This window comes from Acanthopagrus latus, chromosome 10 (assembly GCF_904848185.1).
Source record: "Acanthopagrus latus isolate v.2019 chromosome 10, fAcaLat1.1, whole genome shotgun sequence".
NCBI classification, from domain to species: Eukaryota; Metazoa; Chordata; class Actinopteri; order Spariformes; family Sparidae; genus Acanthopagrus; species Acanthopagrus latus.
In genome coordinates, this window is record NC_051048.1 from 3,212,008 (window position 1) to 3,232,897 (window position 20,890).

The 20,890-nt window shown below is 39.2% G+C and overlaps 3 protein-coding genes across 3 annotated transcripts; 1 reads left to right on the forward strand and 2 right to left on the reverse strand.

The window, feature by feature from the left end:
- The first annotated feature begins 3,667 nt into the window (after positions 1–3,667).
- Positions 3,668–9,197, forward strand: cnpy3 (canopy FGF signaling regulator 3). Its single transcript, XM_037111819.1, has 6 exons — positions 3,668–3,927; positions 4,852–4,978; positions 5,553–5,649; positions 6,235–6,357; positions 6,676–6,793; positions 6,907–9,197. The coding sequence occupies exons 1-6, from the start codon at positions 3,822–3,824 to the stop codon at positions 7,191–7,193; spliced, it is 858 nt and encodes a 285-aa protein (XP_036967714.1). The 5' UTR covers positions 3,668–3,821; the 3' UTR covers positions 7,194–9,197.
- A 3,809-nt stretch (positions 9,198–13,006) lies between these two features.
- Positions 13,007–14,157, reverse strand: LOC119027038 (interferon alpha-inducible protein 27-like protein 2A). The gene is made up of 4 exons (XM_037111854.1): positions 14,092–14,157; positions 13,927–13,962; positions 13,630–13,791; positions 13,007–13,399 (listed from the first exon to the last, which is right to left on the reverse strand). Exons 1-4 carry the CDS (start codon positions 14,099–14,101, stop codon positions 13,311–13,313), a joined length of 297 nt encoding a protein of 98 aa, XP_036967749.1. The 5' UTR covers positions 14,102–14,157; the 3' UTR covers positions 13,007–13,310.
- Positions 14,158–14,670: 513 nt separating this feature from the next.
- On the reverse strand, positions 14,671–15,792 carry LOC119027037 (interferon alpha-inducible protein 27-like protein 2A). The gene is made up of 4 exons (XM_037111853.1): positions 15,742–15,792; positions 15,604–15,633; positions 15,288–15,449; positions 14,671–15,017 (listed from the first exon to the last, which is right to left on the reverse strand). Exons 1-4 carry the CDS (start codon positions 15,749–15,751, stop codon positions 14,914–14,916), a joined length of 306 nt encoding a protein of 101 aa, XP_036967748.1. The 5' UTR covers positions 15,752–15,792; the 3' UTR covers positions 14,671–14,913.
- Positions 15,793–20,890: the final 5,098 nt, after the last annotated feature.

Sequence of the window (20,890 nt, forward strand, 5' to 3'; positions counted from 1 at the left end):
GTGGAATTAATCTGCCATAATTATCTGTAAGTTTCAGCCCAAAGCTACAAGTGCTAGCTTGATGCTACAGTCGTCATTTAAGCCGACTAACTCAGCTAACTGAGCTTTTTTTTGACTATTAGAGGAATCCCGTTGTTGTTCACTTCTGAAAAACCCATTCGTTTAGATATTACTGAGAATATAAGTAGAAAAATCTGCTCCAGTTTGAGTTTGTTCGAGTGGAAATGCCAGAATTTTTATTAGAAAATGTTTTTAACGCTTGGGTGAGCAGGAAGAGACGGCGTGTTTGGGACAATACCTTAAAAAATATCTATATTTAATCATTTTCAATCAAAAATGAGCATGTGTAAAGCTAATTCAATGTTTGACAACTGTGTGTTGAACAAAGCCTGGACGCTTTGTTCGACACATAGTTGTCAAACATATCCATGCATATTCTGATTAAAACAGTCAGAACGTTACATAAGTAATCGACAGAAACCTGCAATAATTCACATTTTCTTTCACCAAATTCTGAAAGCTTCAGTTTGCACTCTCAGGAAACAGTTACCGCTGCAAATGTAGACTTTCATTTTGATGTAAATGTCAGAAAATGTTTGGAAAACGGAGCATTTTCGGGGCCCCGAGAGGACGAGTGGGCTGAATTCAAGCGCTAATGCTTCAAACTCCGCGATGAGAAGCGCTATTTGTCTGAACACAAAGCCTCCGATCCCACACCTGCCTTGTTTGTTTGCGATGCTTTTAGCGAATCAGGTCGGTTTCATTGTTCCAGTTGACCGTTTTGTGTTCGAGCGCTCGCCGGTTTAAAACCGCTAAAAGCCGCCTCTCCTCGCACTGTACGAGTCGAGAGCGAGAGAGGCCCATTTTTTTTTTTTTTCAACAAGCCGCTATATAATCTGAATGTATTATTATTTTATTCAAGGAACGGCTGCAGAGGAGAGCAGAGGAGAGCGAGATGTGGAGAGATGAGAGTTTTTTAACAAAGCCCTCGCTTGCCCGTTGTGTGGGCTGCACCGCTGAATAAAACCTGCTTTCATCGCTCTCTCTCTCTCTCTCTACATCAACCTCCCCTCCACCAACTCAGTGTCAAGCTCTGCTATGAGACACACACTGATCTGTGTGTGTGTGTGTGTGGAATGAGAAGCTGGCTGTCCTTTTGGCAGGCAGCAGTATACTGAAGCACCTCTCAGGGAAAAACTGGACTATTATTGAACTACTGAGAAACACTCTCATCTCACTGTGGAGCTTTATTTCCCTCTCCATCACACACACACACACACACACACACACACACACACACACACACACAAATGCAGTCTAACACATTCAAACTTTATTTTTAGGATTCAAACGCACATATGTTTCTCCTCTACAGAGGATGGAATGATATGTTTGAGTCCTGCAGGAGAACTGAGGACTGACTGTGTGAAGGAGCTCATTAAATACCTTTGACTGTGACGGTACCAGAGGATGAAGAGGATGAAGAAGATGAAGAAGATCAGGGCCACTGTGAAATAATGTTCTGAGTTCTGACAAGACAAACGTCAGGATGGTGAAGTGAAAGACGGAATTATTCTTTTTTTTTTTTTCCTTTTTAAAAAAGTCTGAATTGTAAAAAAAATAAAAAATTAAAAAATTAAAAAAAAAAATTAAAGTCAGATTTGAAAGTTTTAGGTGAGAATTAGAGGCAAATTGTCAGAAATGTTAAATAAAAAAATGTCACATTTGCAAAAGAAAAAAAAGAATTTAAAACAACTAAAAAATTTGGATTTGGAAACATTGGAATTGTAAAAGAAATTAAAAGTCTTAATTGTAAGAAAACAAAAAAAAGTCTGAATCATCAAAAACTATAAAAGTCTAAATTTTAAGAAAACCCAAAAAAAAAGTCTTAATTGTAAAAAAACTATAAAAGTCTCAATTGTGAACAAAACAAAAAATCAGTATAAGATAAAAACTAAAAAAGTCGTTATTACAAAAATATATAAAAGTCCGAATTGTAAAAACACTGAAAAGTCTCAATTGTAAAAAAACATGAAAAAATACTCTTAATTGTAAAAAAAGTTTAAAAAAGAAAAAGAAAAAAAAACTTAATTGTTTAAAAAAGAAAGTCTGAATTGTAAAAAAAAAAAAACAAAGAAAAAGAAAAATGAAAAAGAAATCATCTGACAAAAAAAGACAGAATTTGAAAAAAAAATTGGAATTGAAAAAATCTTCATTGTAACAAAACAAAAAAATCTTCATTGTAAAAAAAGTCATTTAAAAAAAACAAAAAAAAACAACTTGATTGTTAAAATAAAAAAAAACAGCTTCTGTAACCTTTCAAAAGAGCCTAAAATCAGACCTCATCAGACATGCTGAGATAATCTTACATGAACTTTCAGGGACAAGAACAAATTAATTGACCTTGTCCAGCATCAGTCTGCTGCACTGAAGTAAAAGCCTGACTTTCATCAGACAACTTTAAACAGTAATTTAGTGTAAACACACCTGAACTGAACTCCATCAGGACAGATGACATCACCTTAACAAGCGTGCAAGTGCTTAATTCGTTAAAGACGCTTCATGTAATTGACCCTGTTAATTACATTGATTTATGGAGCAGGAATCATTCATTAGCAGCCAATCAGAGCTCCCCCCTGAGGAGCCGCCGACAGGTTCTCGACACCGGCGGCGAATGGTGAATGAAGAGGTGACGACAGAAGTGAAACGACAGGTAGTCACAGAGAATCATCACCACCACCTGTGTTCAGAGCGGGTTTATAAACCTCACCTTCACAATCGGGTCGTCTTTGAGCTCACGACGGCAACAACAACACCAAAGACAGTCCTCTGATTTCACTTTAACGACGTAGTTTGGACATCAGGTCGACTGAGTTCCCTCTTTAACATGTCCGCTGACCCCTGAGCCAATCAAATGTCAGCGGACGCGTCACCGTTGGCAACAACCGGGCCCTGACATATCACAACTCTGATGACTGTCTCCTCTGAACGGATGGTGATGCTGACACAGCTAGACAAACACACACACACACACACACACACACACACACACACACACACACACACACACACACACACACACACACATTTTGGTTTCAAATCAATGTTGCGTAACCAATGACAACGATCTTCAGGTGTGTACGTGGCGCCCTCTGTTGGACTAAACTGTACATTGCAGAACAAAGATGTTCTACAGACAAGAGGAGTCACTCATCTGCAAAAACAAGATGGGCACATTCGGGTCTGCTTTTTCCCTTTGGTCTCCAGGAAAAAATAGATTAAATATGAATGATTAAGGGACTGGAAATACTTCATGCAGGGGCCTCACTTTATAAAACATAAATAACTTATGATAACATTATTTAAAGCCGTCTCCAGCATAATTAAATGTTTTCTTTGGACCCTCCCTTAAACTAAGAGACCAACAACCTTTCCCTAATTCTTCTTCTCCTTATTATTATTATTATTATTATTATTATTATTAATATTATTATAGCTGTTTAAACAGGTGAAAATAAATGAGAAGTCCCCTTCCTGTTTGTCTGTGCCCTAAAATATGCTCAGAGTGACACCTCTTACATTGTACAATCTTTCAGGCCCTCCTCTGCCTCTCATTGGTCCAGCCGCTGCCACCACTACCTCTCTGATTGGCCGGGAGCTCAGCGTGCGTCGCGCCCAAGGCGGAAGTGATTGCATTTGGGTTCAGCAGCTGTGATGAGCCAGAGAAGGATGTGGAAACAGAGAAATAACGGTCCTCTGCTGGCTTTTTAACGACAAAACCACTTTCATACGCGGATAAAGAGTCCGACTGAGCCGACGATATGAATTTAGCGGGATTTTTGTCGGTTTTCTGGGTGATTTCGTCGGTCGGAGCAGCGAAGAAAGAAGGGGAGGATGACTGGGTTCATCTTCCTAACAAATGTGAAGGTAAGCTAAGTGTTGGTGTTAGCTGGGTTCGGTTCTCAGAGGAGGGTCAAAGGACCTGCAGGGGCCCAGAGCAGAGGGAGAGGATGGGACATGGACTTTAATATGACCGTGTGGTGGTTTAGACACGGAGGTTTGTTAGATTAGAGCTGTTATCAAGCTAAAAACTCTGTTTACATACATGTCAACAACATCCTCTGACGTTAAACAGCACAAGAACTAAATGTTACCCATGTCATAACGTGTGAGTCTGATCAGCTGCTAACTTATCTTTTCAAATCTCCATTTATTTCTACAATCGGCTCAGGAAAATATATGAAAAAATTAATGATGTCACCATTGTTAATTCAGCTAATTATGCTAACTAAAGCTAATATTGTTAGCATAAGCGAGAATAAAAAAAAGAGTGATTCAAACCCTTAATTAAACCGTGATCATTCATATATCTATATATGAAATGAACAAATAAAAAGTTTAAGTCATGCAACAAAAAGACATCTACCTGTTTTTTTAAATTACATTGCTAATTTTATGAATAGCATCTTTTAAATTACGATACATGAATCAATAAAACATAGAAGGCTGTACCATTAATTTAAGCCTGACTGGTTTTGGATATTTCTTAGACCAATATAGATTGAGAAGTTTTAATTTTACACATCAGATAACAATATATCAGCTGATATTTGTTGGTTTTTTAGCATAAATACTTCACATGAAGACACATTTTGATGGAAATCTTCCAAATTATTGAAGCACTGTAACCAAAAGATGTCCTCAGTTTGACATTTTAAACTTAAAAGCACATTAATCGCTGCTTTTGCAACTAATTTTAAACCATTTTTTATTATTCCTCTGCAATAATTCTCTTGTGTGCTGACGAAGTTTCTCCAGTGAAACACACACTCTCACTTTCTCCCCCTCCAGTGTGTAAGTTTGTCAGCATCGAGATGAAGTCGGCGTTCCACGAGACGGGGAAGACCAAAGAGGTGATCGACAGGAACTACAACTTCATAGACAGCAAGGGGGCGCCGCCGATCAAATACAACAAGTCGTGAGTGTCTCTTCATCTGTGGTCACTTCACTTAACTCTGCTGTCTGCCGGGGGAGAGTTTGCTCAGATGATTCTGGATCTTTCTCACTCTCTCTCGCTCTCACACACACACTCTGACACACACACTCTGACACACACTCTCTGACACACACTCTCGCTGGCAGCAGGGGACAGGAACTTGGTCAGGTCTCGGTTCCTGTGGAGACACTTTTTATAGAACAGGGAAACTGCGGCTGAACTGAGGCTGGTGGTGGATCTGTGATAACGGCTCCATGTCATCGTGCCTTCAACTCGTCCACACTGTAAAACTTACAACATGATTCAATTATCTCAATTTCAGCTACTAGCAGCGGGTGTACAACACTACATAACACAGTAATCAGATCAGCAGAAACTTAAAACAACACTAACTAAACCGATCAGGGTAGCGGTAACGTTAGCAGTAAGTCCCATGTTCTGCGAGGTAAAATTGTTGTTTTTTTCAGTGGAGTTTGGTGGCTTTGTCCTGATCTCTCTCTCTCTCTCTCTCTCTCTCTCTCTCTCTCCCTCCCTCTTTCTCCATCTTCCCCCACAGAGATTTGAGATTCATCGAGGTTGTAGAAAATGTGTGTCAGAGGCTGCTGGAGTACAATCTGCACAAAGAGAGGACCGGCAGTAACCGCTTTGCCAAGGTCAGTGCGTGTGTGTGTGTGTTTTATCCACAGATTCTGGTACTTTACTTTTCTTTCAGATCTTTCGGCTGTGCGTTTCTTTTTGGGTTTTTTTGGTTCGCTCTCACAGCCGTTACTGTTGAGCTTTACTTGGCCTGTCAGTTGGTTCCCCTGTCATATTTCAGACGGTTACAGTGACAGTTAAGTGGTTCATATTTAGATTGAGGAAGTGGTCTCCTCTGAATTCACGACACCTGCAGAACCACTAAGTCCCTCGATACAGTACAGCTGCATTCAGCTTTTGTCTTTTCGGTTAACTGTCAATTTATCACTGCATCTTGTCCAATGCTGTCTTTAAACTTGTATGAAGATAGAGGCAGTTAGATGGCCGACTGGAGGTTACACATGTTCTGTATGTCACACACTCGCAGCTGTGTTAAGTTAAAAGCCCTCCTGCGGTGCAGCTGAAGAGCAGTTTGGAAATGTTTCACTTTTGCATGAAGATGCGACGCTTCATGGTACCAGAATTTGAAAACTTTGCCTTCTGTTTGACAGCAGTGTTACGTCTGTGTGTGTGTCTGTGTGTGTGTCTGTGTGTGTTTTCAGGGCATGTCAGAGACGTTCTCCACCCTTCATGGTTTGGTGAATAAAGGCGTGAACGTGGTGATGGATATTCCCTACGAGCTCTGGAACGAGACGTCAGCAGAAGTGGCCGACCTGAAAAAACAGGTGCTTTCACCAGAATTCACCGGAATGAGTGAAAATCCTTCATCTAATAACTTTTACGTAGAATTTAATTTCTTGCTGAGAGGAAAGGGGGGGAAAACTGTGGCTACAGTCAGTGTCAGATCAGCATAGATTGAAATATATTTGTCTGCAAAAGAAGGACGGGATGCATCACAAAAGGAAAAAAGCAATGAAGGAACTCTGACTGAACATCTCTCCCGTCTTTTACTGGGTGTTGATTTTGTGAACATGAAATAACAAAAAAAACTGTACTTGTGTATGACATTCATTGACACTCGTACTTGTGTGTGTGTGTGTCAGTGTGATGTGTTGGTGGAGCAGTACGAGGAGGTGATCGAGGATTGGTATAAAGGGAGCCAGGAAGAAGACCTGACCATGTATCTGTGTGACAAACATGTTCTCAAAGGACAGGACAAAGGTAACACACACACACACACACACACACACACACACACACACTTTCATTTTCTATATTTTGGTTTCATCTCTCCATCATGTAATTTCTCTCCTCTCTGTTTGTCTTTGTTCCAGCCTGCCTGAGTGAGGACTGGACTCCACAGAAACATAAGAAAGGAGACCAGGCCGCCATCGCGGAGGACAAGAAGAAGAAGAAAAAGAAGAAGGGAGGGAAGAAGGAGGGAGGAGATGGCGGCTCGGAGGGAGAGAAGGCGACCAAGAAGAAGAAGGAGAAGAAGGAGAAGAAGGTGAAGAAGAAGAAAAAGAGCAAAGCTCCGGTGGAGAAGACGGACGGAGGCGTGTCGTCCGACGAGGAGATCCAGCCACAGGTGCCTCTGCCTGGGCAGAAGACGGAGCTGTGAGCCCTGGTTCTGGTTCCTGGTTCTGGTCCGGACCTCCTGAACAGAAGTAAACTCTTAGTAACAGCAGCTTCTCTCTTCAATTCTTCCAGTCTGACTGACTGAATCTGTTGGGTCAGGTCTGGTACTGTTACATGCAGTCTGTTAACGGGCTCGGGTTTTTCAAATTGAGGTTAATTTTGATGGAACTTGCAGAAATGTTACCTTTGCTTCCCAGTTAAATCCATTTCATTCCAACCAAGTGTTATGTTTGTGTTTTTGGCGGTTGTTTCTATCAGTTATGACACATTATACACTCAATCAACTAAATTAAACAATAATATTATTATATTTGGCTGGTTTATATGATTGTCGGTCTACAACTAGACCAATCATTACAATTATTTTGAGTTTTGATTAATTATTTAGTCTATAAAATGTGAAAGAATGGAGGAAAATGCTCATTTTTATTTCCCATAATCCAAAGTGATATCTCCAAACTCAAATTTATTTAATTATTGTTATATAGAGCTACATGATTAATTGATTTGTGGGTTGAAAGAAAAAAAATTGCCAAATTCTTTCATAATCTATGAATCGTTCCAGTCATATTTTAAGCAAAAATGTAAAAAATGTTCTGGCTCCAGCTTGTTAAATGTGAGGATTTGCTGCTCTTCTTGGTCATTTCTGACATTAAATGAAGACTCTTTGGGTTTTGGATTGTTGGTTTGACAAAAGAAGCAACGTGAAGACGTCACTTGTGTCTCTGGGAACGTTTTTTTGGGGCATTTTACTGACTAAATGATGAAAATGTTTGGCAGATAAACTGTCAATAAAAATAATCATATAAACCACAGAACTACAGCAAATCTTCACGTTTGTGAAGACGATTTAAATTAATCATCTTTGAGTTTTGGACTGATGGTCTGACGACGATAACGAAAGTGATCTCAAGATGTTGCTGCTGGAAAGGTGATGGGAATATTTCCACCATTTATTAACATTTTATCAACTAAATTATTTATCACTTGATTGAGAAATGATTAACTGCATCAGAGGTTGGAGTCTTGAACACACCAACACTGGATTCATCTGTGTTGTTGGACAGTTTTAACAACCTGTTGGTTGTTTCTAACTGAGGAACACAAATCAGTGCACTGATGTTATTTTGGAAAAATTGACGCTGAAGGGAATTTTTTTTCTTTCTTTCTTTCTTGCAGCTTCATACTGTATCACCTCCTAATGTGAATGTTTGTGTTTGTTTTTTTGTCTTGTATTTACTTAAATATTGATTCCACCTGAAAACTGGGGACCTTTTTATTAATTTGTTTTGAGTTAATTTATTTTTTATTTTTACCTTTGGAAATGCTCCGATTGTGCTGCCTGACATGTTTAGGACTCCTGTTCCTGTTTATAAAACATACATTGCAATATCTCAGACATGTTTTATATCAGTAAAGGAAACCAGACCAGATAATTTCGTTTTCCATGTTTCCTTTTCAAGTCTCACATTCGGTGAAATTCCCCTTTAATGAGTAAATGCAACATGAGGTACCTTTATTTTTAAATGTCACTGATTTGTGTTTCTGTAATTGTTTCATTTTTATAATTAGTTTATTGTTTGTGTCTCTGTGTGTGTGGGTGAGCTTTACAAAAGCTGCTATTTAAGCTGTGTGTGTGTGACTGTGTGTGCTTGTTGTCTCTCGAGCTGATGATGGTTTGTTTGTGTGTGTCTGTGTGTGTTTTTTGCATCTGTGAGTGTGTGTGTGTGTGTGTGTGTGTGTGTGTGTTTTTACAGATTTTTATTCTGAAGTAAAACGCTGGCTGTGTTGTATTGGAAATGCTTTTTGAAACCGTGAGCAGACACACGAGTGGATCAATAAACACAGGTTGGAAAACTCTGTAAAAGCAGCGATAATGACTGATCATTTCCAGGCTTTAAGTGTTCTTTTTGTGTTTGAAAGTGTCTGCTACAGTCTCAGAGTGCCTCACTACAGCTGCATTATCAATAAAGTGAAATAACAGCAATCATCTGCAGGTGACTTGTGGGTGAAATGTAGACTTGAGACCACCAGAGGGAGGCACAGTTACAGACTTGCAACACAGTTCAATTTGAGCAGCAGAGTTGATTAAAGCTGTAAAAATAAAAGCATAAATAAAACATTTTATTGTTTATCAGCCTCAAATCACATCGTCATTGTTCGGACAAGATTGTGTTTAATTAGGAAGGTGCATCCGATGTCTGAAAGGAAAAACAATTAAAATAAATGTATGAATTTTAAGAAAAAAGCTTTCATAGATAAAAATGCAGTGCAATTATACTGACTTAGGTCAGAATTCAGGACAAGCTGTTAACAAATTAATAGTTTGAGCGTACAACTCCCCACAAAAGCACAGACTGTAATTGTTGTATTTTAGTTTGTCTATACATTAATAAAACAAGATAAAATAAGTAAATTATTGATCGGTTTATGTATTATTGCACTTCAGATAGACCCAGGCTTGACATTAATCCCCCACTGTCAGTCGTCATGCTAAGCTATGTGTTGTTTGAACTTATTAACCTATTTTATTAAAGTAATTAAACTGAAATCTTACTTTTTTGCGGTCAAATGGTTGGTTAATGGATAGCCTGACTGGAATTTTTTGCTTGCTAGCTAGTTACAGCTGAAAATACTTCAGCTAGCATTATAAACATTTGGCTGAAACTGCTTTTAAGTATCTCTGTTTTAAATCAACAACACATTATATTACAAAAATACAAATGAAATGCCGTTTTTTATCTTTTAGTGGTAAATCTGCCACTGTTGGTAGTAAAATGTCGCCGTAGCAACCGTAGCTAGGGGGCGGGGCGTATCGAAGGGTCAAAGAAATGTCGGCAGTTATCTGTCAATCATCGTCCAGCGGCGCAGAGAGGGACAACATCTGGAAGCTAGCAGAGCGACTTGTTATGGAAACTCAAGTTTATAATGTGAAACTTTGATTGGTTTTGTCACAAAATGATGCTGGAAGGAAAAGAAGAGGAGTTACAATCCTGACGTCATTGTGAAAATACACTTGCTCCCCGTGCGTTTGTTAAAAAGTAGGCTAGCTTGGTAGCTAACGTGGCTAGCTGCGGATTAGCCTTAGAACAACCTGTTGCTATAAACAAGGCAGAGAAGAAGAGGCTCCATCACCTGGTGGAGTACAAGCTACTGGTTTTACTGGGAGGACTGGTTGCCTGGAGGGTCATGGACATGACTGGAGACACACTGAAATCAGCAAAGGTAAGCTGTGTAAATTTTTATTTTCCTTATGCACATTAGAGCTGAAATGAACATAAATGATGGATGAAATATTTAGACTTTTGCTTCAGTTAAAGCAGTAATACTGAGGTTAAAGTAACTTAAAGTTGTAATTAAGGAAAAGAACTTAATTACAAGCATCAAGTATACTTATTAAAGTATATTTGTATTTACAACAATGGCTTATACCCTCAAATGTAACCTGTAAAAGCTGTAAAAGTAGTTAAGTGTTAAATGTCCTCTGACTTCTCAAATATGATGATTAACTGCTTTTCTCTCATTCTACATTCATGTAAACTCAATATTTTTGTAGTTTTCTGACTGTTAGTCAGACAGAAAATGCACCTGATGATTCTTCAATTGAAAAATAATCAGCAGGTGAATCTGGGAGGCTTGTTGTGGATGTTATGTTTCTGTGATCCTGACTACAGCTGAGGTGTTGCTGTCACTGCACCTGGCAGGTGTGTGTCAGTTTTGTCATTGTTGGGCCTCCGTATCAGGCTGTGATATGTTGACACAGGTAGATGTAGACGCAGTGTTGTGGAGCCCTGTTGTTACATGTTGTCTGAGTAACAAATAGCTCTGTGATTGGTGTTTTTTTGATTTTGTGTTCCAGTTTGGCTCCATAATTTTTTCAACAGAGGTGCACCAATTGCGATTGTCTGGGCTGATTTGAGTGTTCCCTCCAAGAACTATAATCTAAGAACTGATAACCTGATGCTGGTGATGCTGAGGGTGATGTAACAAACACACACATACACACACACGCACACACACACACCCCTTGACCATGAGCAGGTAGTTCCCTGCAGTACCTCAATGGACCAGTAGGTGTCACCCCGTCACTGAACCTAACGGCAGTTGTAGTTTAACCTTCCACTGAACTGACCAACAGACAAATCCACTTAAGCTGGGACAAAATGAAATGGCCTCTGTGTGTGTGTGTGTGTGTGTGTGTGTGTCTAAAGTTGATTCAATCCATCAGCCCTTTCCTCCTTTTAAACAATCAAATCTACACACTTTGTTATACGTCAGAGTGTGTGTGTGTGTGTGTGTGTGTGTGTGTGTCTATGTGGCTATGTGTGTCTCATGGTCTGGCTGAGACACCGGTAAAGTGTGTGTGTGTGTGTGTGTGTGTGTTCATGTAGTCAGTTGAGTAACGTTAATCCATCTCTAAAATGTGTACTTTGTCAGAATATGTATGTGTGTGTGAGCACAGATAATATGTGTGTGTGTGTGTGTGTGTGTGTGTGTGTGTGTGTGAGGTGTTAGATGTGTTTATTTGTTGAATAATTCACAGCTGGGTGTTTATAGAAGACTCTGTGGCCTCAGAGCTCCAATAACACAGGACAAATATTGTGACACACACACACACACACACACATTCTCTCTTTATCAGCCATTCCAGGGTTGACAGTTTATTTGGACACTGTGGACGGTGGAAATGGAATGTACCAAGTGTGGATACGCGCACACACACACAAACACACATACAGGCACACAAACACACACACACGTTTATGTTACCTATAGAGAGCCCTCAGTGGTCTCATATGTTACATATTGTTATCTTTTTCCATCCCTGTGAGGACAGTAGGTGCTCTCTCTCTCTCTCTAACTGTCTCTCACACACACACACACACACGGTGGCAGTGTTGTGGCCGATGGCCGGCTGGTGATGGAACAGAGAGAAACAGTCTCCTCTAATCTGGAGAAAATGAAACAGACGTTTGAATGGAAATATTGATTCTTCCTCCCATTTCAATCTTCATCTGGTATTATCTGTCCCACCGCTCTGTGTGTGTGTGTGTGTGTGTGTGTGTGTGTGTGTGTGTGCGTGTGTGTGTGGTATACAAGCTCACTTTTCTCTCTGTCTCTCACACACCCTCTGAAATGATTTTCTGTCCCGAGGAACAAGTACACAGTAACTAGTAAATTCTATATGAATATATATATATATATATATATATATATATATATATATATATATATATATATATATATATATATATATATGTATATATATATGTATATATATATATATATATATATATATATATATATATATATATATATATATATATATATATGTATATATAGGATACATCCAGCATTAGTTTATCGTGGTTATTGTCCACTATCGGGATAATCATGACTATCCTAACAAGTGGTTTGTCCAGCGCGATAACACATAGTCCTGTGCTGATATCCTGATTTTTGTGTCTCACTCCCAACTTGTCAAAAACTGACGGTGGCCGACCCGTCATACCATCCCAGAGAGTTGAGAGTGAGACTCAAAAATCTACTTTTCTCCCATGTAGTACCTAAAATCAGTAATTACCTTACTCAAGGTTTTTTGTGTTTCACTAAAATCTTTACTTAATGTAAAGTGATGCTAGTATGTTTTAGAGACATTTAAAGAGTCAGTTAACTTAAAACTGCATTAATGAATATATGTTGTTATAGGTCATGTGTACTAAAGTAAAACCGCTGCCCATAGTTATGAACCTACAGGAGATAATGAAATTAATGAAAATATACACAGACGACGCATTAAAGTGGGAGGTTTTACAGATTTATTGCACATAAATTTCAGCTGTTTGGATGACGAAATTGCTCGATATAAATTGCAGTAGCCTCTATAAAGAAGGGGTGAGCAATTCCTGAAAAAGTTTGATTGCTGAGTTTCATTCCCAGGTTGTCGATACTTGACAATATAGGAATGAGACTCAACAATAAACACCACCAACCCAAAGCATGACAACCATAAACCATCTTTCTGTAGAATCAGTCACCCAAAGTTTGATAATATGTTTGATAATATATATCCACGCTGTAGATATTTAGGGGGTTCGGATTAGCAACCCACGGCTGAAAGCGCCATCGCTAATGCTCCTCCAATGGCAGATGCAGCAGCAGTGGTAGCTGCAGACACACCAGCTGCACCTACAGCAGATAAGCACCAATATACACAGTAGTGTCAGTGTATTGTGCTGTAACACTTTACTGTAAACCATAAACTGTGAATCTGTTAACACAATATGAAGTTGTTTATGTATAGTGCACATACTGATCCTGTGATTACTGCAGCAATGATCCTCTCACCTTTTAAATACAAAAGTTATAGAAGATTAAAGTTAATTTAAGCAAACAAAGAAACTAGAAATTGCCCTTACCTACTGACTGCAGAATAGCAAACAGACTTCCTGCTGCCACTCCTCCTCCGTTAGCAACTGCAGCATATCCCATCCAGCTAGCAGCCCAGGAGCCTGCTGCTATTCCAACTTTAGTGAAACCAAGTCCAGCCAGAGCAGCAGGAGCCACGACCGAAGCTCCTACTGCACATGGACAAGAGGAAACTTAGTTTCTAATGATACTGTAATAATGTGTTAGCCCACATCGTAACAGATCATGCAAGTTTAGCATGTAAATGGCTTCTCTACATTAAAATATATTAACATTTTGAAACTTACATCCTCCTGCTACGGCTCCAATGGCAGCAACTAGCCCTGAAACAAGAGGTGAAAAATAGCATGGTTACTGTCATTATTACATTTAAGGAAAACAAATGAGTAGAAGTATCAGTAGTTTCGAATTCAGAAATGTGTCAGTATTGTCAAAGGAAAGGAGATACTTACATAAAGCCATGTTTTCACCCGGACTGAGGAGGAAGTGTGTGGGCTGAGCTTTATATACAGGGCTAGGTTTCACTTCTGGAGAAACAAAACCTACTTTTGAATCTGAACAAACAAGGGTGTGACAGAATCATTGTGTCCGCTCAACCCAAATTATCTTAATTGACATATCTGAGGTGGTACATCATGACTGTAACTGGGACAAAAGAAGAAAACGTAATACAAAAACACTAAAGAGCTGTGGAGTCGGTTTAGTTCTGACTGCTCATTCAAACCTGCATTCAGGACATACTTATTAAATTATCACTGTGATCATGTCACAACTGCACAAGACACAGTCATGAAACTTTACTTGTGTTGTCGAGATCGAAATGACGATAAGGAAGTGAGAGGTACACACTCACATTTGTCTTGATTTGGCTTTTGGTTTGTGTTTGTTGCATTCACATTTCAACGCTGTATAACATTTTCTGCATTTTCAAGGATTTTTTTTTTTTCTATGCATGAAAGCAATTAATGAAAAAACTGAGTGCTTCCATGAATGTATGTGGAATGAAAATAATTACAGACGACACATTAAAGTAGTAGGTTTTACAGATTTATTGCACAAAAATGTCAGCTGTTTGGATGACAGCATTGCTTGATATAAATTGCAGTAGCCTCTGTGAAGAAGGGGCGAGCAATTCCTGAGAAAGTTTGATTGTTGAGTCTCATTCCCAATTTGTCGATATTTGATGAATGTAGGAATGAGACTCGGCAAAAAAACATCTTTCAGCAGAATCACTTTACCCAAACTTTAATGATATATATCCACGCTGTAGATCTTTAGGGGGCTCCAGTTGAGTTAGCCACAGCTGAGAGCACCACCCCTGCTGCTGCTCCAGCGGCAGATGAAGCTACAGCAGTAGCTGCAGACACACCAGCTGCACCTACAGCAGGATAACACTGGTTTTATATCAAGGCGTCAAGCTACAGAGGAGCTGAGAAAACACTGCTCTCAGGCCAAAAAACTAAATGACACAGTGGCACTAATATACTCAGTAGTGTCATTGCATTTAAACCAAAAACTATGAATCTGTTAACACAGTAAGATGTTGTTTTATGTATACTGACCCTGTGATTACTGCTGCAATGATCCTCTCACCATTTAAACACAAAAGTAAAAGAAGATTAAAGTTAATAAAATAAATTGCCCGTACCTACTGACTGCAAAACAGCCACCACACTTCCTGCTGCCACTCCTCCTCCACTGGCAACTGCAGTAGTTGACATCAAGCTAGCAGCAAAGGAGCCTGCTGCTATTCCAGCTGAAGTGAAACCTGCTGCAGTCAGAGCAGCAGGGGCCACGACCAAAGCTCCTACTGCATGTAGACAAGAGGAAACTTAGTTGCTAATTACACTGTAATAATAGAGTGTGCAAGTTCTGGCTTCTCTACATTAAAATATATTAAAAACATATTAAAAACAATTGACAAGCAAACAGATGTACTCTGTAAAGGTTATCTTAAAACTTACATCCTCCTGCTACAGCTCCAATGGTACCAACTGTCCATGAAACACAAGATGAAGATAGCATCAAGATGTGCAGGAGAAGTATCAGTATTTGCAAATTCAGAAATGTGTCAGTGTTGTCAAAGGAAAGGAGATACTTACATAAAGCCATGTTTTCACCTGGACTGAGGAGGAAGTGTGTGGGCTGAGCTTTATATACTGTGTGTTCAGTTTCACTTCCTGAGAAAACGAAACCTATCTGCACAGTTCTGACTGCTCATTAAAACCTGCATTCAGGACATACTTACCAGCAGCAAGAGCTGGAAATTATCACTGTGATCATGTCACAACTGTGCAAGAAGCAGTCATGAAACTTTACAGGTCGAGTTCACAGTCGGGTGTTGGGTGGGGTGCTGAAAGTAGGCGTTAAGGCAGTCAGAAGTACACCCTAACATTTGATTTCCTTTGGCATTTGGTTTTTGTTTGTTGTCTTTGCAAGACTTTCTCAACACATTTCAATACTTTATCAAATGTTTTTCTTAATATGTGCAACTGGATATGAAGCATAAAAACTAGGGCCTGGTTGATATATCAGTCAACAGATTTTCTTGGCTGATGTTATACGTATTTATGTATATGTTGTCAAAAATGAGGACTTAAGAAAACAACAAAAACTGCTCAGGAATGACACGAGGAGCCTGATAAAAGAGCTCAAGGCGTTGACCTGGCTTCCAAATTCCCCAGATCCTGGTCAGATGGAGTATCTGTGGGACATTCTGGAAAAAAGTCCAATCAATTGAAGCCCCCCCAGAGGTCCTGGGTCCGTTCATCAATGGGTCAGAGCCAAGTAGGATCCATGGAGGCCCCACTGTGGATCAGACATGTCATGTGGGTGGTTGATGAATTCATACGTAATATTTCTGACTTTATGTAACATTCAGTTCTTGTAACCATTATCTTGGCGTACCGACTTCAGACTCTCTCACATCAACACTTCAGAGCTGTAGCAACAAAATGCCATCCATCGTCTGAATGTGACGACTAGGAAGAACACGGTGTTGGAAAAACAAGGAAGTGATGGAAATTATAAGAGTGGGAATGTTTGAGAGAGTAAAATGCAGAAGAAGAAGATGATGTGTGTGTGTTGAGGAAAAAGAGGGGGATTTTCTAACCCTTGATGACCTGGAAAAACAAACACCATCACGTCTGGCGCTGTAGAGGTTAAGATTAAATCTTTCTGCGTTAACTGTAATCCATTTTCCTCTATTTTGTTTGGCGGCGGTGTGTTTTGTTTCCATGTCGCTCAGGTTAAACAACAGACAATCTGAGCTGCTGTTTGTCCAAAACCTCAGCACGAACCTTGAGCTGACCTCAAACACTCCATTACTCTGATCCAGAGAGAAAGAGATGGACGGAAAAATGAAACGAAAGGAAGGCAGAGAAAGAGGCAAACAGAAAGAGAAAATGAGGCAAACACTTAATATCCATCAGTTAGTCTTCTCTGTTGTCTCTGCGTGGACAGCCTCGGCGCTCCAATTCATCTTCGTTCTCCTCACAGCGGTGTGTTCAGGGAAGGTCAAAACCTGGAAAATAGGCTACACACCAGGCATTTTGTCACCAGACACCCTTCACCTGCCTCCCATCACCAAGGAGCCGCACACAACTGGGACACAGCCGCAGCCAAAAATACATCAGGTGGAGCGCAGCAGCAACACTGCATGCATTTGCACCGCATTCGTTCTGCATTTACCCCGCATTTGTTGTCCTTTTCGGAGGGAGGCAAAGGACCGGAACGAGGTGACATTTTGTTGCTTTGCAGTTTGGAGGATCGTGCTGAATTATTGTGTTTGTCCAGATGTGTAGCAGAGGTGATGACACATCCGTCTCCTTCAGATTTTCCTCCCTGTCCATCTGAGAGGAAGTTTATCTGGAACTTTTCCCAGACAGACGGACTCATCGGCATCTTGTTTAGCCAATTAGCAACTGTGTTTAAAGGGACAGATTAAAACCTTGACTGCACATCCTGCTGGGTAGATAGAAGTTTGAGTATTTTATTTATGTGGCTTCTTTATTCAAAGTCCCACCATCATATTAAATTATAAATGTTCTTGGTGAATATGGGTGTCATGATTTAAAAGACACCAACCAGTGCTGGAAGTTTCTTTTTCTTTTTCAGACATCCTTTATTGATTTGATTCTGAAGGGTTTACTCTTCGTTCAAACTGTATTTCTATCTTTTTGTTTTTTAACCTTTAAATCCCTGAAGGCCGGTCTTTTTTGTTGAACTCTGGAATCTTTATTTTTGGTGATTATTATTTGGACTCAACCCTGACCTGCAGAAAGCCACCAGGATAGAGTCAAGCTGTCTTTTTGCCATCTAGTTTCTCAAGTGACAGTTTTATTCCCAGATGACTTGATTACATTTCAGATCAGAATCTTACTGTATGGCCCTATTGAAATGAATTTAAAAGGTTGGTCATGAAGCCTCCTTCTGATTAAACCAATGATCTGTTGATCTTTACAATTAAAGAATTGAAAGTCTTGCAGTGGCATAGAGGTCAGTGCTGGAAATGAGAGTTTAAAAGGTCCCATTTGTAAGAAAAATTGACTTTTGACTTTGTATTTGGAGAATAATGATTCCCCTGTTATTCCCCTTTTGCACTGGTCAAAAATCCCAGTTAAACTCTATGATCCCCCGCAGTAGACACAGGTTTTTATCACCTCGGCTCGGCTCGGCTTTGGTCTAAACCTAAGACAAAAAGAACAGGCTAAAATGTGGTGTATTGTTTTCAATTCCGCTTCGACTGTTTCTGGTGCATCGATGATGTGAAACCTGACGAAGTGGGACTGGGGTGAGTTAACCCACATTAAAATAAAAAACCTTTGTAGACGCACTTATTTTGTTGGTAAAGCTGCATTAATGATCTTAGAGGTTTGAGGTTTAACTTTTATAACTGTGTCGATTCTGCTTGTGTATTAACCATCTTTCCTGACACAGAGATGAGTATATAATCACGCTGTTGTTAAAGATTACACCGTAAAAGTATACGCACAATGGCTTTACAGAAACGGCCATTACCGTCAACATCTTTGATGAACAGCAACAAGCAAACATAAGTTGTTTTAGCTGTTTGAACATCCAAGACAAAAGCAGAGGATGTAACATTCGGATAGAGACCATTTTACACTTCATAGAGAAACAGAAGTTATAAATATCGGAGCGTCAGATAGGAATCCGACCTCATGCGGCTCCTCCTGAGCAGATTTTATCTCGCAGCAGAGAAATAAAACAGCCCGTGTCGTCGTTGGAAGCAGTAAACGGAGCGTCAGGTCAAATTTCCAGAGCGACCCTGAGCCTCCAGCCCCACGGGGATGATACAGCAACGACACTAATGGCAGGCTACATGGCATTTAGAGCAGAAAGGTGTGACATGCAAGCCTTCACACTCACTGTCTGTCTGTCTCACACACATTTGCATACACACACACACACACACACACACACACACTCCTCAGGGCCTGCCATTAATAACAGCTGACCTTTGCACGTTTAGGCTGTGAAATGATAGTAAAGCAGACCTGAGGACGGCATATCGCACTTCCCTTCATGTCTCATCGCTTCATCCCTCCATCCCTCTCCGTGACTCATCCCTCCATCTATCTGTCCGTCCATCAGTCCTTCCCTGTGGAGACGTTGTCTGCTATTCCTGCATCGCTGTCGATCTGTTGTCCAGTTCGGTCGCAACGAAGCAGGAGCCTTTCACCTCTTTATAACCTCACATGTACAAGGAAAAAAAACTTTGGGAGAAAACTGCTTGTTGTCAGAGCAAACAAAGAAATTCATAAGCGCTGAAACTATCGTGTAGTTGATTAATTTACAAGTAAATCAACAGAGAAATAATCATCAAGAAGATCGAGTTAAGGAAAAACGTCCAATTAATTGGTTGCAGTTTCTCAATGTGACTGTAAATTAAATTTTTTGTGGGTTTAGAAAAAAACAAACATTTAAAATTTGCCTCAAAAATGAATCAAATAATTGAAAATACAATCCACAGATGAACTTTAAATGCAAAATAATTAGTTGCAGTCCCATTAAACCTTCTTCCAGCAAAAAGCATGAACAACAGCTGAAATGGAAATAAGAAAAATACAATCTTCACTACAACATCTTCAAAAATATGAATATTCTGTGATTCCATTGGGACAAATTGACATGAGGGAATATAATTTCAGATTTAATTTAGTCATTTAAAGATACATAACATGACAACGAGGTTCAACTTTTCCTTTCCTGGCTAGTGGATCTCTACAACATCCAGGACCACAAAGGAAATGAGTTCTGTGACATAAACAAGATACACAAAACTAAATTATACCTTAAATTGTTAGATACTGTCAACAGTGGTAGAAAAAAAAAATCATTTTCAGAACATTTTCAGGAATGCAATTTGTTGTTTGTGACTTAACTTTGTGTTTGAGGATAAACTCATAAAAAACATGTTTTTGTGTAGAAGGGTAACATTTTTACCAGATATCAACATAAAACATCCTGTTTTTCTCACATTTTGTTTCAATATATGTATGTAAATATAAGTCAAAGGTTTTTACTGATACTGGTTTTTAGATATATCTTTGTATCACTCCATAAATCAGAAAATACCACCAACAGCCATAAAAAAATATATATATACTGACTTACTCACCATATTTTTATATAAATCAGGCTGTGAATGATGTATGAACAAACCCCTCTCTGTAAAGATCTTCAGAATATAGGTAGGAAACTGAAAGGTGCTGCTTAAATATGCAATTTTGGCATTTTCTTATTATTAGGATGTATTAGAATCAAAGGTTTTTATGTGTCACTCCATAAACAAGAAATTACTGTCAACAGCCATTAAAAACTATTTTGTCCATGTTTTTAGGAATGAATTGTTCTAAAATATATATGAAAATGTTAATAGGAATACAATTGGAAAGTTTGTTGTATGTAACAAAACAGCAATCAGAGATATTTATTGTAAAATTCCAGATATTTTTAGACAAAACTGGTAAATAGGCTAAACATTTAATTAATAGATATAACCATGATGGCCTAAATATGAATTTCTGACATTTTCTTTCCACTAGTCTGAAAGAAAAACATGTTATGGCAGCAGTTATCAGTTATTTTATTTTCCGTGCATTTGGCCGTGAACTTGAGACTTGAGTTCACAGGTTCTCTGAAGCCAGACGATTAAACTCTTCCACCTCTTCTTGGCCTCGGTGTTTGGCCGTCTGCACTGATGGAGCATCAAGTATTTCTGCCCTC

Bases quoted from the DNA above. Each gene is read 5' to 3' on its own strand.
- LOC119027038 (XM_037111854.1), bottom strand. The intron at 13,792-13,926 runs GTAAGTTTCAAA...GTCCATGTGCAG, and splicing joins TGGAGCCGTAGCAGGAGGAT to TAGGAGCTTCGGTCGTGGCT. The intron at 13,400-13,629 runs GTAAGGGCAATT...TATCTGCTGTAG, and splicing joins TGCTATTCTGCAGTCAGTAG to GTGCAGCTGGTGTGTCTGCA.
- cnpy3 (XM_037111819.1), top strand. From the start codon at position 3,822: ATGAATTTAGCGGGATTTTTGTCGGTTTTCTGGGTGATTTCGTCGGTC. The intron at 3,928-4,851 runs GTAAGCTAAGTG...CTCCCCCTCCAG, and splicing joins TCTTCCTAACAAATGTGAAG to TGTGTAAGTTTGTCAGCATC. The intron at 6,358-6,675 runs GTGCTTTCACCA...TGTGTGTGTCAG, and splicing joins TGGCCGACCTGAAAAAACAG to TGTGATGTGTTGGTGGAGCA.
- LOC119027037 (XM_037111853.1), bottom strand. The intron at 15,450-15,603 runs GTAAGTTTTAAG...GTCTACATGCAG, and splicing joins TGGAGCTGTAGCAGGAGGAT to TAGGAGCTTTGGTCGTGGCC. The intron at 15,018-15,287 runs GTACGGGCAATT...ATCCTGCTGTAG, and splicing joins GGCTGTTTTGCAGTCAGTAG to GTGCAGCTGGTGTGTCTGCA.